Below are 23,607 nucleotides of genomic sequence, written 5' to 3' on the forward strand. Positions count from 1 at the left end.
CGGCGTGTCAATATGACTAGGTGGGAAACAATCACACTGTGGACTAAATGTCCTTATCGTGGCCAAATTAATTCTGTCGCTCAGTATCATACAGGCACTGTCTAATTAAATTATTTGCTTTACTGAAGCCCAGTGCTAATAACGGTTGTGGTGATAAACCAGAATAGTAAAGCTTTTGGTTTGACAACTATAGTCCAAGCGCTCTCAGGACAACCTTGCGATACTAAGGGTAGTAGACCGGTGGGGTTTAAATTTAGCCGACGCCAATAATTAAATGTCCTACACCAAATCTGTAATTCAACTGAGGGGACGTTAGCCTCCGAGAGCAATGAAGCATTTGGAACACAGGATGGAACAGGAAAATGTTTCCCTTAGGAATTTGATAGAACAGCTTCTGTAGACCCGGCATGGAGAAAGCCCTGGAAAAGCAAGCGGTTGTGTGAAGAGGGTTCGTTTCTCCTGAACTTTCTGCTCCTTTATCATTTTGGTTTATCTTCTTCTTCTTCTTGAGTGATGCAAACTAGGAGTCACAGCCGCCCATGGGAGACAGTAGAAACAACAACAGACAGTCACGGTATCTGTACCATATAATGTTCAATATAATGATGAAGATGGTATAGCAAATGTCTATCAGACGCGTAGGTCCATCCTCACAATGTTGGGGAAGGTTATTCAGAATCCCTCCAACATGTGGGTGTGTTCTCCCGACGGGTGGCTAGCTTCAAACTTCCCGTTTCACCAACGGTTTCTTCAAGGTCTGGACTTTTCATCAAATCAGAACAAAGAAAGAAAACGTAACTCAGCTATTCACAGTGCCTCAGACTCCCATCCTTCCAATACAGCTAATTGCTAATTCCCCAACATTGTGAGGATGGACCTACGCTTCTGATAGACATTTGCTATACCATCTTCATCATTATATTGAACATTATATGGCACTTTGTATTTTTGCACTTTGAAATTGCACTTTGTACTAGCACTTTGATGATTTAAAGCATATATAGGTTTGCCTCTGATGAAATATTTATAAATGCCCTTTGCATTATGATATTGTCAGTTTAGTTTCATATTTATGCAATTCTTCCAGTGATATACACGGTTTTGTATTTTTTCTGAGGCCCATGGGAGACAGGGCTGAAGCCAATTCAGGGAGCAAAAAATGGAACCAGAATGAGGCAAATTAATGCCAGGCGCTTAAACCACTCATGGCTCCCGACGAATAATTCTGTGAGCTGTAGTTTGTTACGGATGCTGGAGCTGTTAAGAGGCTGCCTATTCCCCACAGAAAACTTCATTTCCCAGAGTTCCCCATGAAGAGCGATTTATTGTTAAGTCGCTCTGGGAACTGTAGCCTTCTGAGGGGAACAAACATCAACTCTCAGCACCCTTAAACCGCAGCTCCCAGAATTCTTTGGGGGAAGCCATGACGGTTTAAAGTGGGGTCATATTGCTTTAAATGTAACATGTGAATGTGGCCCGTGTGGGTGAGGCCGTCCCTGGATAATCTGGCTAACTTTGTCGAGACCCATCATTTCCCAGATGTTTTCCCTCAGGAGGAGCTGCCATCTTAGCTCCAAATGTCACATGGGGTGAAAACCTAGTGACAAAGTCAGGGGACTGTAGGATAAATTCCTCCCTTTCTGGGTCCCATCGAAACCAGATATTTAAGACAGTGACCACACCATGTTAAGCAGGCCTGGCTCCCCCACAAACTCTTCTGGGAACTGTAGTTTATTAAGGGTGCTGAGATATGTTAGGAGACCCCAAATTCTCCTCAGGGAGGCTACAGTTGCCAGAGCGGTTCGAAAACCAACCGCTCTTCCCAGGGACCTCGGGGAATGGTAGCTATGGCTACGGCTTTCAGTGGTGGCTGCGGTTTAGAAAGAACATCATAAAAATTGCAAACGTGACATGTTAAAATGACTGTAGTAGCTGGAACTCTGCTGGGTTTCAACAGAAATTATCCCGCGCGTTCGTTTTAGGGGGAGGGCAAAGGAATCTCTCCTACTGCATTATCCCCGCATGAAGGGACGGACAGAAGTGCTAAAAGTGGTTCTCCGGGGAGAGAAAATACATGCCCAATTATCAAGTTGTCAGTTCCTTACCTGAATATGGAAGGCTCAGCTCCCCCCCCCCCCCGCTAGTTGCCCAGCTCAGTTCTGCTCCATCCTCTCCCTCCCTCCTAGGTCTCTACAGACCTCCGCCTGCAATCCTGCAACCCACTCTATATTTATAATGTTTCAGACTATATTATTAACTGTCCCCGGAGCCTTAAAGTTTCCGCAGACTTGCAAGAACTTAAAAATATAAGAACTGCTGGAGTAGATCTGGCCAAAATGAGCCAGCCAGATGTCTCGAGAAAATTCCAAGGCAAGGGAAAGATGCGGATACCCCCCAAGTTTGTAGAATCTGCAGGCATTCAGGCATTGGAGTTACAGTGTCTCTGAAAATGGAATTTCTCTGTTTTAGCTCTTGCAACTTTTTTTTTTAACGTTACATATTATGTAATATAATGTACTTTGAACTATACTTTTCTTTTCACCCCTTCCACCTCCTCCACCTCACAGAGGGATGCTTCTCTGAAAGCGCTAGCAACTAATTAACAGAAGCAATAGACCCTTTGAATCTGTATAAGCCGCTGCAACAAAATGTTGCAGTCTGAAGTGCTTCTGTTCAGGGTTCAAGCCACCCTAATTCCATGCTTCCCTGGTTTTCTATTCTTGCAGCTCCACCAAACAGACACTCACCATTCTGTAGCCACTGAGCATGCTCATACTTCATTGGCATCTCCCCCCCCCCGCAAACCTTTATCTCATAGCATTTATACATTTTCTAATTTACGTTTCACTCCTTCAAAACACCACAATTTTAAATAAATATAAAAAGGAAAGAACAATTGTCATTACAAGTCTTTTTACAACCCTGCTAGTGTTGTTAATTGTTTACAGCGGTCCTTCAAATATTGTATAAATTTACTTCAGTCTTCTGGTTTCGGATTTTTCCAATTTCGCCAATTCCGCAAAGTCCACCATCTTCGTCTTTGTCTTCCACTCTGTTTCATTGGGACTTCTTGTTGCTTCCATTTTTGGCCAAAATGAATTCTTGCTGCAGTTGTTGCATACATAAACAGTTTTCTATCTCCCTTTGGTATCTCTTCCCCTACTATACCCACTAAAATGCTTCTGGGTTTTTCTTAACAAAAGTATTCTTATACATTTTCTTTAACTCATTATATATCATTTCCTACTAAGCTTTTACCTCCTTCCAAGTCCACCACAAGTGATAGAAACAACCTTCCTTTTCTTTACATTTCCAACACTCCATAGCTCTTGTCCTATACACTTTGGCAAGTTTAAAAAGTAAAGATACCCCTGACAGTTACGGTAAGCCCAGTCGCGAACGACTCTGGGGTTGCGGCGCTCATCTCGCTTTACAAGCCAAGGGAGCCAGAGGTTGTCCGCTTCCGCAGACAGTTTTTCTGGGTCATGTGGCCAGCATGACTAAGCCGCTTCTGGTGAAGCCAGAGCAGCGCACGGAAACACCGTTTATCTTCCCGCCGGAGCGGTACCTATTTATCTACTTGCACTGTGTGCTTTCGAACTGCTAGGTTGGCAGGAGCTGGGACTGAACAATGGGAGCTCACCCCGTTGCGGGGCTTCGAACCACTGACCTTCCGATCGGCAAGTCCAAGTTGCACAGTGGTTTCAACCACAGCTTAGTTGGTGTTAAATACCATCTATACATTTGGGATGTGGGTGATGCTGTGGTCTAAACCACTGAGCCTAGGGCTTGCCGATCGGAAGGTCGGCGGTTCGAATCCCCGTTGCTTTGTCCCAGCTCCTGCCAACCTAGCACTTCGAAAGCACCCCAGTGCAAGTAGATAAATAGGTACCACTCCAGCAGGAAGCTAAACGGCATTTCTGTGCACTGCTCTGGTTTTGCCAGAAGCGGCTTAGTCATGCTGGCCACATGACCCGGAAAAACTGTCTGCAGACAAACGTCAGCTCCCTGGGCCAGTAAAGTAAGATGAGCGCTGCAACCCCAGAGTCGCCTGCGACTGGACTTAACTGTCAGGGGTCCTTTACCTTTACCTTTATACATCATTTCCATAACATTTTCTTTTAATGCACCACATGCTGTAAATTTCATGGTGCATGCTCATCGTGCACGGCTGAGCTGTTTGACGCAGCGCTAAGTGGATCCAGCAGGTCTCCGATAAATAGAATGGCAATATACCTCTATTCTCAGCAGCCAGGTTGGGGAAATAAATGCACTGTCTAATGAATACACACAGAGAGATACTCCCTTTCCCTCTGACATATGCTTTGCATTAGAGGTGGGAGAATGGAAGGGGTCTCCATGGAAATGGGTAGGGCAGCAGCTGTTGTTTTCCAGCGACAGCAAAAGGGGAGGAAGTTTACGAAGCCTAGAACTGGTGCCGTAGGAAAGGGAAGGATAGGAGGAAGCGAATCTCCGCATGGGAAAGAAATGCAACAATAGCAGAGTAGGCTGGAAGTAGATTTCCCAGAACCTGTCACAATATGTCAATGGAAAAAGCCTCGCTCTGCTTGAAGGCAGCACAGAGAGAGAGAGAGAGAGAGAGAGAGAGAGAGAGAGAGAGAGAGAGAGAGAAGTAGAAAGGGCATGTGATTTAAAAACCCAAAGCTATCTCCTGTAGCCATTGCGTAAGCAGCTGCGATGCTACAGGATCTTCACAAACATTCCAAGTGCTGAGGTTGGAGGGAGACGCAGGGAGTGTTGAGACCTGATGCCCGCGACTCCCAAGCCTACCCCCAGCTGCCGGGGAAGGGGCAGAGCTGCATTGCCCTGCCAGTAGCCTCCCCCCTTCGTTTTGACAGCTCGGTGGAGTCTTGGGGTCGTGGGGGGTGGCGTGCCATTGCCCCCTGCTCCCGGGTCGCTTCCTGGGGGGGGGGAAGCCTCCTCAAAGCTGTCAAATGAAGAGGGAAGGGAGGAAGGCTGCTGGTAAAGTGTCACGGCTCCCTCCCCCCTCCACCCAGGAGCAACGGGAGCTCACCCTGTCAAGGGGATTTGAACTGCCGACCTTCCAATCGGCAAGCCCTAGGCTCTGTGGTTTAGACTATTTTATTCCCCTCTCCCAATCTTATTCCATATACTATCTTATTCCATCCTAAACTTGGGACTTTCTTTATGGCAAACATATATGCACAGCCTACTCACAGTCTACTGAGTTATGAACGCTTTTTGTCTGATAATTGCAAGTCAATGTGTTTTTATTATTATTACTTTTGGTTGTTGTTGTTTGCTTTTTATGCCCAATCACAGATGTAGCTACTGCTTTTGACAATTTTTAAAATTGTGATTGATAATATATACAGGTAGTTATCAGTTTCTTAATGGTCTGGAGGAAGGCTGAAGTTTTTGGTTTCCTAAAAAGAAAGTGACGGGGTTCCCTTTTATTTGTGATGTTCAGGTGAGGAGTGCTGTTGGTTAGGAACAGGAACAGAACCGCCCACATACAAATTACAGGTGGCAACAGGCTCAGCGGAACCCCAAGGTTTGCAAAAGCTAAAAAGAGAAAAGAAAGAAAGAATAGAAGAATAGAAACCCTAAGAGAGAGAGGAAGGAAGAAACTCCCCAACAGCCGAATGAGAAGTGATTTCTTAGTGGCTGCGGCAATGTTGATTGAAAGTTGGGGTGCAAGGATGGAAAAGGGACAGAATGGAGGGGCCAGAATCCCCCCAAAAAGGACCATTCCACACTGCAACACTTTGTTGCACGTCCCACCTGTATATTAATTAAAACACAAAATTCATTACAAGGTGATTGCTTCAAGGTTTCCTTGGAGCTAGAGACATAGCTGTCAACTCCCCCCCCCCTTTAAGGGAAATTCCCTTATTCCGAATAGGATTCCTCGCAAGAAAAGGGAAAATTTGACAGCTACGGCTAGAGATGAAGAGGGCTGGGTTTTAGGAAGGGAAACTGTCTTTAAGGTTGTAGAACCATGGAATTGTAGAAGAGTTGAAAAGAACCCAAAGGGTCTGTGCAGAAATCACAGCTAAAGGATCCCAGAGAGAGGGCAAGGGCAGTCTTTGGTCTTTCAAATTCCAGCAACACAATTGTGAGTGTGCAAGGTCAACATTTGGTGCCCCCACCCCCTACCTTCTATTCTGTTCAATTCACTACGTCATAGTGGCAACACCCTGTCTTGGAGTCCAGTTGGTGGAACTGGTCCTAACTCTACCTCTGCAGATGGCCATACCTCCACTTCACGCTCTCCCCTTGTTAGTAAGTGAATTTCTAATCAGGTGTTCTGGGTCAAATTTCAATCCACCCCACCTGTCCCTCTGAGGTCCGTCTGTTATGTCAATCCCCTTTTATTTATAATCTGGGGATCCCTTAGTAACAGGAGTTTTCCTGTCCAGCGGCCGTGGCCAGTTATATCCTCTGCTCTGGGCTTCAGGGGTTAAACTCTTCTTTGCCTACAGTTCGGGGTCTCTCTTTCATTAGATCCCTCACTATATCAGTTAGCTAAGCCCTCTTAGCAACTCTGTGGCAATACCAGGGTTTCAGCCCGCTAGCCCCTCCTGAGGGAACTCCAAGACACAAACTATCGCCTTTCAGGTCAGTTTTGTCCTTTCCCTGAGTTCCCCTCCTCAAGAGCCTATATAACTCGCTGGACCAAAAGAACGACGATATTTTCTTGGCTCAACAACAAGAGATCTTTATTCCTTTCATAACTTAACGGTTTCAGTAATGGTTTATAAGCTTAGTTTCATAACAGTGTAAACTCTTTCTTTCAGCATCATATACACATCTTCAACCTATCCTAACCTACCCACCACTATCCTGGCCCCACGCCCTCCTTCTTCCAGTCACACTCTCCCTCTCACTAACGGCTGCTCCCTCCTTTTAAAGAGCAGAATGTCCCGCCTCCCATGAGATACCTGCCACTCAAACTGGGGTGCCCATTAACTCATAAAACACTGTGGGTTTCTGAAAACCCCTTAACTTAGATCTGTTTCGTTACACCATCCAACCTCTGTTTTAAAACCTCCAATGATGGAGAATCAGCAGGATCCTGTTCCGAAACAATTGTGGCAGTAACAAATACAAGAGTAACTCCTGCAAGAGCTGTTTGACAGTGGAATGGTATTCTTCGGGAGGCTGGGGACTGTCATAGGGACGCTTGCCTTGATGGCTGGGCTGGGCCTCCACGGACAGAGGTAGCAATGCTTCTGAATACCACAGGCATCTGCTTGGCTACTATTATGAGAACAGGATGCTGGGCTAGGTGGGACACGGGTGGCGCTGTGGTCTAAACCACCGAGCCTCTTGGGCTTGCTGATCAGAAGGTTGGCGGTTCTAATCCCCGCGACAGGGTGAGCTCCCGTTGCTCTGTCCCAGCTCCTGCCAACCTAGCAGCTCGAAAGCACACTAGTGCAAGTAGATAAATAGGTACCGCTCTGGCGGGAAGGTAAATGGCATTTCCGTTGCGCCAGAAACGGTTTAGTCATGCTGGCTACCCAGAAACCTGTCTGTGGACAAACGCTGGCTCCCTCCACCTGAAGGCAAGTTGAGCGCCGCAACCCCATAGTTGCCTTTGACTGGACTTAACCTGCCTGGGGTCCTTTACCTTTTTTACCTTTTGGGGGGGGGACTGTCATTCCTTGGAGGTTTTTAGGCAGAGGTTGGATGCCCATCTGTCATGGATGCTGTAGCTGAGATTCCTGCATTGCAGGGGGCTGGACTAGATGACCCTTGGGGTCCCTTCCAACTCTACAATTCTAAACAGCTCAGGAGCACCTTTCTGCCACTGAACAGGCAGCCGTGCCCAGCTGGGATCCAGGCTAAAGATTTGTCAGGGATGGTGTTGGAGGATTGGACAAGCTTCTTGAGACTCGCCGACTCTTGCTTGCCAAACAAAACTTTGCCTTCCAGACCGTAACAGGAGAGGAAGCCTTTGAAAGTGCCAGCGAAAAAGCTTAAATTTAGCAATCTGGGCCAGGGATGATGGAGAGACCAAGGGAAAGGTGAACAGATCCGCCCCAAAGTGTTTGATATAAAGGCAGGATTACTACAGTCATAATTCTAGTTACGATAGCTGCGGGTTGACTTTGTCATGGGATACGAACACGCCGAACCCGGAAATACCGGAACGGGTTACTTCCGGGTTTGCCGGTTCACGCATGCGCCGAATCGCCGAATCGCGCTTTGTGCATGCGCAGACGTGGCGCTTCATGTTGCGTTCTGCTCATGTTGCGAACGGGGCCCCGGAACGGATCCTGTTCGCAACCAGAGGTACCACTGTACTGGAATGACTGCATTTTTTTTTTTTTTTTAAAAAAGTCTCGATCCAGATCTCAACGAACCGAGTGGCGAAAGCTTCTGGTTCTCAGCCAGCAGCTAAAAGTCGGGGAATGTGTCAACACTTAAAAGGCTTGGCTCCTTGAGATGCCTACGCTGGCAAACACGGTTAATGGAGTAAAGCTACTTGTTTCCTCTTCCAGCTAAGTCTCTCTTCCAACTGGCCTCTTAGAGTTGGGTCTACACTTCAAATGCTTTTGTGAGAAAAGGTTGCAGCGGGAGATGCCAAGAGGTAGAAAAACTGCACACCCAACACTTAAAGCCCATTTAAAACACACGGGGGGGGGGAGCCTGGGAAGTGTAGTTTGCCCCTCACAGAGAGACAATCCCAGCACCCTTAAAAACTACAGTTCCCAGGATTCTTTGCGGGAAGTCATGTGCTTGATTTGTGCTTTAAATGTATGGCGTGTGTTTTCAGCCCAGAGGATGCCCTGAAAGAGGAAGGGCTTGGGAAACTCCTCCAACTATTAGGAAAGGCTAAACGTGTGAAGGATTTTGTTGTTGTTCGGGGTGGGGTGGGAAGAAGCAGACCTGGTCCACAATTCCAGTTGGACCATGCCTAGGAAACACCGACTCTCCAAGTGTCCCTATTTTCCAGGGACAGTCCCAGATTTACAGAAGCTGCCCTGGTTTCTCAGTTGATCCCGGAATTTCCGACTTTTCCTTAAAGGTAAAGGTAAAGGGACCCCTGACCATTAGGTCCAGTCGCGGACGACTCTGGGGTTGCAGGGCTCATCTCACTTTATTGGCTGAGGGAGCTGGCGTACAGCTTCTGGGTCATGTGGCCAGCATGAAGAAGAAGAAGAAGAAGAAGAGGAGGAGGAGGAGTTTGGATTTGATATTCCGCTTTTCACTACCCAAAGGAGTCTCAAAGCGGCTAACATTCTCCATTTCCTTCCTCCCCCACAACAAACACTCTGTGAGGTGAGTGGGGCTGAGAGACTTCAGAGAAGTGTGACTAGCCCAAGGTCACCCAGGAGCTGCATGTGGAGGAGCGGAGACGCGAACCCGGTTCCCCAAATTCCGAGTCTACCACTCTTAACCACTACATCATGACTAAGCCACTTCTGGTGAACCTGAGCAGCACACGGAAATGCCGTTTACCTTCCCACTGGAGCGGTACCTATTTATCTACTTGCACTTTAATGTGCTTTTGAACTGCTAGATGGGCAGGAGCTGGGGCCAAGCAACGGGAGCTCACCCCATTGTGGGGATTCGAACCGCCGACCTTCTGATCAGCAAGCCTTAGGCTCTGTGGTTTAACCTTAGAACACCCTATTTTCATCGGAGAAATATTGGAGGGTATGGAGTTATGCAACCCCTGTGCCAAGGAGATAAGTAACTAGACAACCTTTAGAAGACATCTGAAGGCAGCCCCCTATAGGGAAGCTTTTGAATGTTTAATTATGCTTTTATATATGGTGGAAGCCACCCAGCATGGCTGAGGCAACCCTGTCAGGTGGATGGGGTATAAAGATGATGATGATTAAATAGGACATCCCTATTTTCATTGGAGAAATGTTGGAGGGTATGAAAGCACGGGGCTGAGTGTTTTCCCTTGGCCTCACCACTTTCCCCCGGAGAACCCACTCTTTAGTGCTAAATCGGAACAAACAGCAATTCGCGAAAAACCTGATTGCTGTTTGTTCTGGTTCGGCACTGAACGGTGGGTTTTCGCAGGGGAAACAGCAGGGCAAACAGAAGAATATGCAAGCCCCCTCCCTCTGTTGATAAGCACGAGCCACTGATGTAGTGACTTGAATGCAACACAGAGCACAGGAAAACCCCGGCAAGCGTTGCTATGTTAGGAAGATTGTTTATGCAGCAGGCTGAAATCCATCGTTCGGATGACACACACAGTTGTGGTCGCTTAGGGTGCCATGGCAAATTTGGGACAAACAAGGGTGTTCAGTCTGATTGATGGGACTTCTCCATCTGCAGGTTCCCTGGATATGTTCCCCTTCGTTTCTTCTCTTGCCACACCCGTGTCCTTGGTGATGACATTTATTCCCCTAACATTGGTTTGGTAGCAATCCATTGTGGTTCTGTTTAAAAAAGGAAAAGTTGGAGGTAGGGAGCAGTTCATATTCCTCCTTCTGCTGTTCTGAAAACACTTTCTGAGTAAGTGCCTATTTTAGTAGTTGCATCTGTATCTATCTTGCTGCGATTGCTGGAGTTTTTTATTTATTTCTCCCCGTGGCAAAATGTTTCGGCTTCCAGCTTCATCAGCTGCTACTTCCCCCCTTTCCCCTCTTTCATAATAGTAAAACTTTGGGTCACCCAAGCACACACACACACACACACACACTGGTAGGAGATTCAGGCTGGGCCAATAGGATGAAGCAATGGGGGGGGGCATTGCCCCAGGTGCAGTTTCTTCAAGGAAGCATTTTGCTCCTCAATCCAGCCCCACACTGCCTTGCAAATCCAACACCACATCCCAGCCTTACAAAGCAGTGTGATCTGGACTGATTCCATCTGATCTGGACAGATTGAAAGGGCAAGTGCTTGCCCCGCTGCCCCCTCCTCATATCGCCCCCCCTGTGCCCCACCCCGCTGGCAGAGGCATAGCAAGCCCAAGTGGTACCCGGTGCAGATTATTTTTTGTCACCCCCCACATCCGCCCACACCCCTTCAAGTCACAGTGAGCGTTTTGCGTTCCCCCACAATGCTTTGTGGCAACTCATTTGCATACATGCAAATGAAACACATCAGAAGAGGAAAAATGCTCAGACAGGCACCCCGATCGTGTCCCCCCCCCAAAAAAAGCCTAGCTAATAGAATAGCACCAAAAAAGACAAGCTGCGTGCATTTTGGGACAAGATCCCAGTTTCAATCCCCAGCATCTCTCTAAAACCCCGGAGACAGAGCTGCCGCTTGTCTGCATAGACAACAGTGAGCTAGACAGGTAAGGTAAAAGGACCCCTGGATGGTTAAGTCCAGTTAAAGGCGATTGTGGGGTGCGGCACTCATCTTGCTTTTAGGCTGAGGGAGCCACGTTTGTCCACAGACAGCTTTCCAGGTTATGTGGCCAGCATGACCAAACCGGTTCTGGTGCAACGAGAAACCGTGATGAGTGCCAGAGCTGTTTACCTCCCTGCCGCAGTGGTACCTATTTATCTACTCGTGCTGGCGTGCTTTCGAACTGCCAAGTTGGCTGGGACAGAGCAACAGGAGCTCACCACTGTCATGTGGATTTGAACTGCCGACCTTCTGATCGGCAAGTCCAAGAGGCTCGGTGGTTTAGACCATGGCACCACCTGTGTCCCTGAGCTAGATAGGCAAATGGCTTGACCCAGTTTAAGGCAGTTTCTTTCAATACTAAAGATGCTGGACCCAATCTCTTTTCAGCTCGATACAGTAAGACTCTTCTTGTGTTCCTTCCTTCCTTCCTTCCCTCCCTCCTCCTCTATTTCCCCAACATAGCATTGCCCATGGCAACCATTTGTTTATTTGGGAGACGTCAATTGGATCCTTTCGGGGAGATGGCTAAACTTGCTCACAACGATCTGAAGTCATTGCAAACGACTTCATTTGCATGACCCCCTCCGGATGGAGCTGCAAGTGGTTCGAACGTCTTCTCCAATGAGAACCACGCAGGGCCCTGTTTCTTGACAGAAGCTTGAGCAGTCTTGATCATGTATCTGTAGAAGCTTGTTGTAGGAGCCTGTGTGGCTTCATTCTTTCAAATTAATGAGTTTTGTTAGTTTTTTCCCCACACCGTTTAGGTTAGCTAACCTGAGTTCAATTTATATTAAACAGTTTGGGAGGAATTCCCCCTACTGCTCTTGAGTCCTTTATGTTTTTTGCAGCCTCGAAAGCCTTTTTCATTTTCCTATAGTCTCTAGAATTAATTTCCCTCTGAGGAAACAAACTACATCCAGTGAAACGAGAAAAGAGCCGGCATCTCGTTAGGGTTTTCAGTTTGATTTATAAGTTATATATATTCTTGTTTAACTCGTCACATAGCTATTTAGGGGTACTCACCTTGATTTTTTTGGATTGGAGTTTAGTTTAGTTTGGGTTTATATCCTTATAGTATCTCCATCTCGTTTCAGGGATTGTCACGGCTGAGTTCTTTATACTTTTTTGGTCTTTATATCCCGTGACTGTTTGTTGTCTTTTTGTCTTTTTGTTATTAATGCAGTCGGGGCAAAACCCCGTGCACCACATTTGCTTTCCCCAATGGCGTTCTGGGATCCATAATGATCCGACAACTCGGCTTGTTACACAGATGAAGCATCACCTCTTGGTACATATAAACAATGAGCCGCTTGCAGTAAACTTTGCTGCTGTTTCCAAACTGCTTGGGCAAGTTGTCGGTGTAACATCTGCCTTGCGGAGAAAATTTAAGGAGGATCGAGCTGGAACTGCTAGCCCACAAAATTCACAGACCACTTTATGTTTCCATCGTCTTCCAGCTTCTCTCGAGAATCAAACTCTTTGCATTGTTCTCCTGAGATGCCGTTCAGTTGGTTCTTGAACACTTTCCCTTTTGTGGTTGTGTTTTTCCATTGCAAGCTTTTAAACTATGGTTTATTTGTTGTAACCCATCCTATTGAAAACTCTCTCGCTAAACCTACTGGCTCACACCCTTTCGTTTGCCATGTCCAAAGCCTTTCTGATTTATTCCCAGCCGTCTTTCACTTCCCTCCATGAAAAGCATTCCCACAGGGATGAGACAATGGCATCCTCCAAATGAGACAACTCAGCAAACGGAATGGTTCTGTGCTGGCAAACATGAATGAGAGACCCAAAGAAATGCAGATAGTTACTGTCTGTCTGCTGGGCTCATACTCTTCTTTTTATATACCTTGAAGCTAAAGGGGGCCAAAATTCTTCTTTTTAGAGTCTGTTACCCACCACCACCAGCTGCAACTAACACACACAAAAATGATTCCTGGTTTCTTGCCATGCTGTAGAATTTTTGGGGATCTGTAGGTTTGTTAAATGGGCACCCAGGTGGTGCTGTGGGTTAAACCACAGAGTCTAGGGCTTGCCTATCAGAAGGTCGGCAGTTCGAATCCCTGCCACGGGGTGAGCTCCCGTCGCTTGGTCCCGGCACCTGCCCACCTAGCAGTTCGAAATCACGTCAAAGTGCAAGTAGATAAATAGGGACCACTCCAGCGGGAAGGTAAACGGTGTTTCCCTGCGCTGCTCTGGTTTGCCAGAAGCAGCTTTGTCATGCTGGCCACATGACCCAGAAGCTGTCTGCGGACAAACGCCGGCTCCCATGGCCTATAGAGCGAGATGAGCGCCGCAACCCCAGAGTCGGACACGATTGGACCTGATGGTCAGGGGTCCCTTTACCTTTACCTTTAGGTTTGTTAAACCACAGAGCCTAGGGTTTGCTGATCAGAAGGTCGGCAGTTTCAATCCCTGCGACGGGGTGAGCTCCCGTTGCTCGGTCCCGGCTCCTGCCCACCTAGCAGTTCGAAAGCATGTCAAAGCGCAAGTAGATAAATAGGTACCACTCCAGAGGGAAGGTAAATGGCATTTCTGTGCGCTGCTCTGGTTCACCAGAAGTGGCATAGTCATGCTGGCCACATGACCCAGAAGCTGTACGCCGGCTCCCTCGGCCAGTAAAGCGAGATGAGTGCCGCAACCCCAGAGTCGTCCACCATTGGACCTAATAGTCAGGGGTCCCTTTACCTTTACCTTTAGGTTTGTTGTTAGATGAGGTTGGCTGAGGAATGCGCCAAGCTCTCTCTCTGACAAGGACTGGACGACCTTAGGTTGAAAGTGAGGGGCTGGTTGCATGTCATCCCACTCCCTCCCTGAAGAAACCCCACCCCTGACATGCTAGTTGCTATATGCAATAAACTCAATAAACACACAAGACATAACCGGCTGTACTCTTGCATAAATAAAGTATACTATTCACTGTATCTTATCATAGATTTCAATGGAAATAGCTCATAAAGTTCAACGGAAAAAGCAGAAGACCCAGTAGATCAGTTCATTCTCTAATCAGTTCAGGCATACACAGAATCCTTTGGAACTGTAACAACCCTCCATGTGGATTGTTTGGACTTTATGAACAGACACAGGTGGAATAGACACTAATACATGTATGGACCTTATGCATGAACTGATTAGAGAATGAACTGATCTAGTGGGTTTTCTGCTTTTTCCGTTGAACTTTATGAGCTATTTCCGTTGAAATCTATAAAATGATACAGTGAATAGTATACTTTATTTATGCAAGAGTACAGCCGGTTTAGTCTCATGTTTTTCTTGAGTATCTTTTACATAACCATAGGTTTGATGTTGTTTTGCAGTTGCTACTGTATATGCAAACAAGTCCCACCCATTCCAGAAGTGGTACAAACTTGGATAGAAAGCTCTACCTGCTGCTCTTGCTGATTGCATGAACTGGGCTCTACTGGGGAATCCAGTTAGGAAAATCAGTTGTTGAAATAGAGAAGTCCTTCGAAGCTTTTACAGAACCCCAATTAGAAACGTTGTTACTTCTGGGTTTGGAAGAATGTCAAAACGCATCTCTAAATTCCCCTGGGGGCAAAACAAGGGGGCACCTGCTGTGATGCATTGTGTGTGTGGGGGTGTGTGTGTGTCTCCAGTTCAGGGTGCTCTTCTCCACCCCTGTCCCCAAACAGTCAGCACGCTCCGTTCTCATGAGGCTGTTTTTAGACACCCCTCCCCTCGTTCCCCCCCAAACTTTAGAGTTTTCTTGAGCCTGCTGACACATCTGTCAGTGCTGTTTCTGTTGCAGAAACTATGGCATTAGTAGAATCGTAGAATTGCAGAGTTGGGAGGGGCCCAAAGGGATGACTCCAGCCCCCTGCAATGTGGCAATCACAGCTCAACTTCAGAAAAAGAGCAATAAATTCCACGCGGACTGTCACCCAGCCCCACCCACCTCCAGCCTGGAGTGGTACAGTCCATGAAATGTTCAATTCCTTGATTCTGCTGAAATTGGACCTCGCGATGTGATGTGTGAGAAAGGGCCAACCGATGGTATGGAATTCATGGTGCCCAGATGATCCTGTTCCTCTTCTTCTTTCTCCTTCTTTCTTTGGTGATCATTCGTAGCCAAGTAAGATTGTCTTCCGTAAACACGGTTTTAACAATGAGTCCGTAAATGACTGTGGAGGCCAATTCTGGATCCACACATCCTTCCACAGTGGGGACATTGGTTTCTGGGCAGGAGCTGATCATGGTGTGGATTTGCCAAGCGTGCCTTCCTCTTAGCACGTTTCTCCCTTGCGTCCTGAGTTCGGGTGTCTTAAAAACCCATGACACCTTTGGTAAAGGCTGTTCTCCAACTGGAGACCTCACAGGCAAGTTTTCCCCCAATTGTTGGTGTTTATACTACATTTTTTAAAAGATTTGCCTTGAGAGAGTCTTTAAACCTCTTTTGTTGACCACCAGCATTACGCTTTCCATTTTTAAGTTCGGAATAGAGTAGTTGCTTTGGAAGACGATAATCAGGCATCCGCACAACATGACCAGTCCAACGAAGTTGGTGTTGAAGAATCATCGCTTCCACACTGGTGATCTTCGCTTCTCCCAGTACACTGGCATTAGATCACATGTCTTCCCAAGTGATGTGTAAAATTTTTCGGAGACACCGTTGATGGAATCTTTTGAGGAGTTGGAGATGGCGTTTATAAGTGCTTTCTGCTGCTCCAGAGAAGCGGACACGGGGCAATGGATTCAAACTACAAGAAAGAAGATTCCACCTAAACATTAGGAAGAACTTCCTGACAGTGAGAGCTGTTCAGCAGTGGAATTTGCTGCCAAGGAGTGTGGTGGAGTCTCCTTCTTTGGAGGTCTTTAAGCAGAGGCTTGACAGCCATCTGTCAGGAATGCTTTGATGGTGTTTCCTGCTTGGCAGGGGGTTGGACTGGATGGCCCTTGTGGTCTCTTCCAACTCTATGATTCTATGATTCTAAGTGGTCCATGTTTCACAAGCATACAGCAAGGTTGGTAGTACAATAACATAGTACTGTCCTAGTGGGGTGGTTTGACCACTGATTTGCATGTGGGAATTGCAAATTTGTAAGGCCAGAGCCATAAGGCAAGCTGAGGTGGCTGCTTCTGGCAGCAGGATACAATGGGACAGCAAATCCCCATGTCAAACTTTCTCCTCTGCCCCTGTTCCTGATGTAGATCTTCCATGACCCCTTCTTCCCTGGTGGGGAAGGGTGGGGATGCCATTTTAGGGCCCTCCTCGGGGGCCAAAATGTCTTAGGCTAGCCTTGTCTCTCCTTAAATCCTTCCTGCACATGCAACCCATCAAAGGAAGAAGAGGTTTCTCCATGGCGTGCCAGCTTCGCAAACGGAGGGAGATTTCGACATCTGCTAGAGCTCAGTTTTATATACTTTTAATAACCCTGTCCAAACATTTCCATTTACGACCTTTTGCATTCTGGCTTACTGAAGTTTTATGGGTACACCCAAAGTTTTTGATGCATCGTGTCCATATTTTGCATGCAATTCAAATTATTGCCGGGGTGGGCTTTCTGTTACAGCTTCTCGGTGCAGATTTTCTCCATCAGTTGCGTGCGTGTGACGAACCAGCCGATCCCGGTTTATATAAAAACGAATTTAATCGCAGAAATCCCTGTTACCTAATAAAAGGTTGTTTTGATTATAAGGGATCGTGCTTTGCATGCTCTTGCATAACAAACAAATAGCATCATTTTTCCTGCCGTGTTCAACAATGTTCCCCTCCCCGTTTGCTACCCTTTGTAAAAATAACAATGATAATCTAACAGGGGCAGGGGGAATCTAGCTGCTGGGGAAGAATGTAGGCTGGTTTACCTTGATCCAGTTCAATTTCCTGTTTCTTTCCTTTTATGTAAGCAAGATAGCAATGGATATGGAACATTCTCTCTTCATTACTCTCACGCTTCCTTAAAATTCTGGAAATGGGTCTCCTGGTATGAGAACAACATGCGCCAGAGCTTGTTTTTGTTGTTGTTTAGTCATTCAGTCATGTCCAACTCTTCGTGACCCCACGGACCAGAGCACGCCAGGCACTCCTGTCTTCCACTGCTTCCCGCAGTTTGGTCAGTCTCATGTTGGTAGCTTCGAGAACACTGTCCAACCATCTTGTCCTCTGTCGTCCCCTTCTCCTTGTGCCCTCCATCTTTCACAGCATCAGGGTCTTTTCCAGGGAGTCTTCTCTTCTCATGAGGTGGCCAAAGTATTGGAGCCTCAGCTTCAGGATCTGTCCTTCCAGTGAGCAATCACGGCTGATTTCCTTCAGAATGGATAGGTTTGATCTTCAACTCTCAAGAGTCTCCTCCAGCTTGTTTATGCAACCATAACACAAAGGTCAGGTTAGTTTCCGAGCTGAATTCAAACTGCTGGCTTTGACCTGTAAAGCCTTAGGTGGCTCAGGACCTGAATATCTCCAGGACCACCTCACTCCACATGAATTGAACGGGACCCTGAGATGGTCAACTGAGGCCCTTCTCCACGTGCCCCTTCCATGGCAGGTCCTGAAAGTGGCAACATGAGAACGGGGCCTTTTCTGTGGTGCCTCCCCACTTGTGGAATGCTCTCCCCAAGGAGGCACACCTGGCACCATCCTCAACTATTGTTAAGTCCCAGGTTAAAAGCTTTCCCTTTTGTCCAAGCCTTTTGTCCTTAATTTGAAGGGCACGAGGCCGCAGGATCTGTAGAACCCGTATAAATTGGGTTTTAGGTGTTTATTGATTTTGTCCGCTCTAATTGACTTTAATGTTTAGACTGTTTTTGTAAGTCATTTTGGGAGACACGACAGACAAATAAAGGGTGCCATCTCAAAGTTTTCATTAGGAGACAATCTCCTCTGCCCAGGGGTTTATGACCTAATTTTCTATGACGTTGTAAGGCTGGGTCTGTTCAATATTAGAGGCTGACATCTTGGGGTTCTTCTCCATATTAAATCAAACAAAACTAGATGTTCAGGAGAGGGATTCTGCCTTACTGTTTCCCCTGACAGGCTAGCTTTCTGTGTGCAGAGTGCAAATGATGGCTATTTCACCTCAAATGTGTTGGCTCCGCTAAGCGTGTGTATGGATATTGTTAGCGAGGCAGTGGGAGACGATGATGGCTCAAGATGTGAGTGAATCTGAAAACATGAAAGAAACTAGTGAATGTTGAAAGGCAAAGCATTCTACCCAAAAGCCATGCATTAAAGTCTTCTCTGAAGGCACAGCAAATACTTATCTCCAGGAAATTACACTTCAAATTTTGGAGAACAGATGACTTTCAAGTTTTTCTGAGCATGATTTCCTGTGCTTTTCCTATCCCAGACTGGACACAAGATGAGTTCAACATGTTGTTGTAATGTATGGCTTTGTAAAAAAATCTTGGATGTAGCGATGGATTGTGCTATCAGCTTGTTTTAATAATATCTTGAGCTGTTTCCCACTTCTTATTGTCTTATTGTGTAACTGGTGGTGGCCTTTGCTGTGCCATGAAGATTTGGAGAAGAAAGAGGGGGGATGAAACAGGTGGTTTCCTAAATGGCAGATGCAAGAGCTCCTCCGTGATAATAACTTTACGATGTCTCCTGAGAATCTCCTAGGAAGCTTTTATACAGCTTCTCAGATTCACACAATGCCATTTTTTCGCACTGGGTGCAGGAGAACAGGGCTGCTGCTGTTTTCAAGAATCTGCACGTGTGGAATTGCTTAGTAGCACAGTGAACATCTGATGTTCTCACTTCTCGAAGTGAAATGCACATACCCAGAGCTGTGCATTCTCAGGCGTTGCCACATCACCTTTTCCAAAGTGTGCATGCACACGAAAGCTCATACCAAGAACAAACTTAGTTGGTCTCTAAGGTGCTACTGGAAGGAATTTTTTTATTTTATTTTGTTTTGACTATGGCAGACCAACACGGCTACCTACCTGTAACTTGATTTGTTGTGTTTGAGATCATTCCCAAAGTAAATCAAAGAGTACCGGAAGCAGGGTGTTTATCCTCTGATGCGGGGGGGGGGGATGACATTAAAATACTAATCAAGTGGGGGTTCATTTATCTAGGAAAGTGCATTGAATATAAATTTGCATAGCCTGAAAATTTCCAAGAAATAGCTTTAGTCTATCCAGAACATTTAAGGCATTCCCTCCCTTTGGGGATGTAGAAAAATGAAGGCTAGATGTTTGCTGCGGACTTTTATCCTCTCAGACACAGATGACCTTTTACATCAGTGAGCAGACGTCTATTTCCAATTAACACATTCCCTAGGAAAAGGTACCACTTGGACATGTTGGTGCAAACCACAACGGCAGTAATTCATATCTGGTTGGCTGGGTTCATGCTTCTGTATGTTGTATCACCCAATTATATTTTGATCAGGATGCTGTTTTCAGTAACTGGGACTGTGAACCTGTTACCTTCCCTCTTTTGACAGTGCAGACTTTTAGGCTCATGCCAATCCACATCATTTGTTGCAAGCAGAGATGGGAAATTTGTTTCGGTTTTCATTTAAATGTGACCCTACCTAATTCACAAGTTCTGGAAGCGACACACGAAGTAAAACGCTTCTCTGAATGTTGCAATGCAGTCCTCCAGCCAAGTAAGGTTTACAAAAGTGCATACGCTGAGGTCAAGTGTGCACCTGTATGTGAAAACAGCATACATAAATTGCATTGGATTGGGGGGGGGGGTTGTATTAAGAAGAAGAAGAAGAAGAAGATATCTGACGCAAAAAAGTGCATGGTAGGAAAAATTCGCCGTAAAATACTGATGAATTTTCATGAGGGCTCTCTCTCTCTCTCTCTCTCTCTCTCTCTCTCTCTCTCTCTCTCTCTCTCTCTAGCAAACTAATGTGGAAAACTGAAATTGAGATAGGGAAAACAAGAAACCAATAGAAGCCAAAACAGATTTCCCCATCCCTAATTGTTGGTCTGGTCTACAGAGTGAGGGAGTGAGAAACCTAAGTAGGGAGTTGAGAGGAATGCTTTCTTGAGTTTCGAACTCAGGCTGTCCTTCAGATTCTGTACTTTTTCAGATTTCTAAATGCAGTCCAGTGTCCAGAGAGCCAGTGTGGTGTAGTGGTTAAGAGCTTTGGACTCGTAATCTGGTGAACCGGGTTCGTGTCTCCGCTCCTCCACATGCAGCTGCTGGGTGACCTTGGGCTAGTCACACTTCTTTGAGGTCTCTCAGCCCCACTCACCTCACAGAGTGTTTGCTGTGGGGGAGGAAGGGGAAGGAGAATGTGAGCCGCTTTGAGACTCCTTCAGGTAGTGATAAAGCGGGATATCAAATCCAAACTCCTCCTCCTCCTCCTCCTCCTCCTCCTCCTCCTCCTCCTCCTCCTCCTCCTCCTCTTCTTCTTCTTCTTCTTCTTCTTCTTCTTCTTCTTCTTCTTCTTCTTCTGTCCTCGGACAGAAACCCAGCCAGATGGGCGGGGTACAAATATATTATTATTATTATTATTATTATTATTATTATTATTATTATTATTATATTATCAGAAGCATGCTAGCGTTTCTAGTGACTGCCATTAAAATAAGGGCACAATGATGTGCTGCGAGTTTTAATTTACATCATTTAATTTAGTCTGTCCACTGTTTATCTGCCCAGTTCTGTTTGCATATCCTTGCATTTCCTACACAAATAGCCATGGCAGGGTGGCTGATAGATTCTTCAGTCAAGAACAGACAATTTGAAAATGTTGGTAGCAGATTTATTTAATTATGTTGGCTTGGACAGCCTGCACAGAAACATATTTTGTTTTGTTTTGTTTTAGGTTCTCCTTTTTAGTTTCTAGCCTATAATATCCATTGTCCATAAGATCTATTATATTTCTCCTAAACTTTGGACTGGTCCTGCTCACACAGGAGAGTTCTGGGTTCTGAGCCATCAAGTGGCAAAATGCTTATGTGAAGGAGACCCTAATACTGAACTGTTGTTTGTGTGAAATTCTCCATCTCAGATACAGGATTCGCAGGTAGAATATTGCCTCCTTCAGTATGTATGAAATAACTTCTCCTTCTCTTGGCCTTGCCCTCTCACAGCTGTCAGATGGAATCAATCCAGGACAAGGCCTCGGCATCGAGATCATTGCTACCTTGCAGTTGGTGCTCTGTGTGCTTGCCACGACAGATAGGAGGAGGACCGACGTCTCTGGATCGGCACCCTTGGCCATTGGCCTCTCAGTGGCCCTGGGGCACCTTCTTGCTGTGAGTATGAACCTGGATCAGGGAACGCTTTGCAGTCTCCGGGACTGCAAAGCACATTAGGGCATCCACTTGTGAACTGCCGAGGACGAACAAATGTGTCAAACACACACACACACTAAAGCAGAAGAAGCTGCTCGTTTGCATAAAGCCTGCATATGCTAAGTTCTGCATGTAGACACGATTTTAGAAATTAAATAGAAATGAACTGCATCTTGCTATAGGGGAAGTTGCCAGGGACTTTTGTGCCAGTTTAGTCTCTTGCCAGGTGCTTTGGATAGTCTACTTCCGTTACTTCAAACAGAGCCAAAAACAAACCTAGGTCTCTCCACACACAACCTGCATTCAATCCTGTTTCCTCCTGAAAAGAGATATTTAGCATACCATCCTCTTTGGTGACTTGAGAGAGAAACAAGACTAACTCACACAAAATGGAGATTTGCAACTGAATACCCCTCGCGTGTGATCTAAGTTAAACACCACGTGAGAGAGTAGCAGAGAAACATCAACAGTTCATCATTTACCTGTTAGACTCTCTGCAATTCCTTTGTTTAGCTACTGTAGAAGTTTCCATGCTGTTTATTTAGCAGTACAAAATACAGAGTTATACAGAATTGTTTTCCGCTTCGATGTGCTGTTAAACAATTATACTTAACAAATGAGAGGTCCTCTGCAAAGCAGGACACAGGTTCATCTTGAGTTGTATTCAAAAAAGGATGCAGTAAAGAATATAGAACCAGGATCAGCGGAGGTGGAGGTGGTGATCCAAGGGTCTCTCTCCCCAGAATGGCATTTTGCTCATGGGTGCTGCCACCTACACACAACTCTTCTGCTCTGGGTTTAGTTATAAAATGGCATAGAAGGTACCTCATACCTGGGTCAGACACTGTGATGCCCACCTCTTCCTGATCCATATCTGAGTCCTGACAAACATAAACACATAAGAAGAGCCCACTTAGACCACTATCCTCTTCTCACAGCCACCAGTCAGATGCCCATGGAAGTCCATAAGCAGGACTCGAGTACAACAGTGTTCTCCTCACCTGTGATTCCTAGAATTGGGTGCTGAGAGGTATACTGCCTCTGCAATGGATGCTGTCAGGGACCGTGCTGAGGAGGGCTGCACTGAGGAAGAATGGTGGGAGCCACCCCCTCCTTCTGATCCCGATCCTGAATCATCCTGGGAGCAGGAGGACTGTACAGATTTGGAATAGTGGTTTGCAGAGGGGCATAGTTCAGAAGGCAGAAGCTGGGAAAATACTGGATGGGGAACCGCTAGCAGAAGAAACACTCAAAGAGAGAGAGAGAGAGTTCACAGAGTCACAGTCTCTGGGTAGCATCCACCCCTCTTCCCCAAAGTCCTGGAGAGCTCAGAGAGTGTCAGAACACAAAGCACAGAGGCTACAAACTTAAATTACAAGATGTAGTAGTGACACAGATTAATAGGGATGGAGGGAGGAGAGACCTTAACCGGGAGCACCACCATTCTGGTTAGATGCTTTCCTTTGTCCTTTCCTTTGTTTATTAAAGAAACTAACTGGTAAGAAAGAACACGGGTGGCGCTGTGGTCTAAACAACTGAGCCTAGGGCTTGCCGATCAGAAGGTTGGTGGTTTGAATCCCCGCGACGGGGTGAGCTCCCGTTGCTCGGTCGCTGCTCCTGCCAACCTAGCAGTTCGAAAGCACGTCAAAGTGCAAGTAGATAAATAGGTACCACCCCAGCGGGAAGGTAAACGACATTTCCATGCACTGCTCTGGCTTCACCAGAAGCGGCTTAGTCATGCTGGCCACGTGACCCAGAAGCTGTCTGCGGACAAAGGCTAAAGCAAGATGAATGGCACAACCCCAGAGTTGTTCACGACTGGACTTAATGGTCAGGGGTCCCTTTACCTTTAGCTGGCAAGAATTCCCTTTTGTTTGATCTGCTCATTTGTGGCCATGGGGGAGGAAGCCGATTCCCCCGAAGCCTGACAGATGCTCTCTTTGAGGGATGCTTCCTGAGATCTTTTTCAATGGAAATGTGGAAAAGTAGTTTCAAAATGCAACTGAATATGAATTAGCTAGTCGCCATAGCTGTCAAGTTTCAGATTTGAAAATAAGGGATCACCTATCCCGG

General features: G+C 46.3%; 1 protein-coding gene across 1 annotated transcript in view; it reads left to right on the forward strand.

Moving 5' to 3' along the window:
* The window catches only part of AQP1 (aquaporin 1 (Colton blood group)), a 35,312-nt gene that overhangs the window by 9,125 nt on the left and 2,580 nt on the right, over positions 1-23,607 (forward strand). The window contains exon 2 of the mRNA XM_033165181.1: positions 21,331-21,495. Coding sequence (XP_033021072.1) covers positions 21,331-21,495 — 165 coding nt within the window. The remainder of the gene's footprint in view (positions 1-21,330; positions 21,496-23,607) is intronic.

This window comes from Lacerta agilis, chromosome 12 (genome assembly GCF_009819535.1).
Source record: "Lacerta agilis isolate rLacAgi1 chromosome 12, rLacAgi1.pri, whole genome shotgun sequence".
Classification (NCBI taxonomy): Eukaryota; Metazoa; Chordata; class Lepidosauria; order Squamata; family Lacertidae; genus Lacerta; species Lacerta agilis.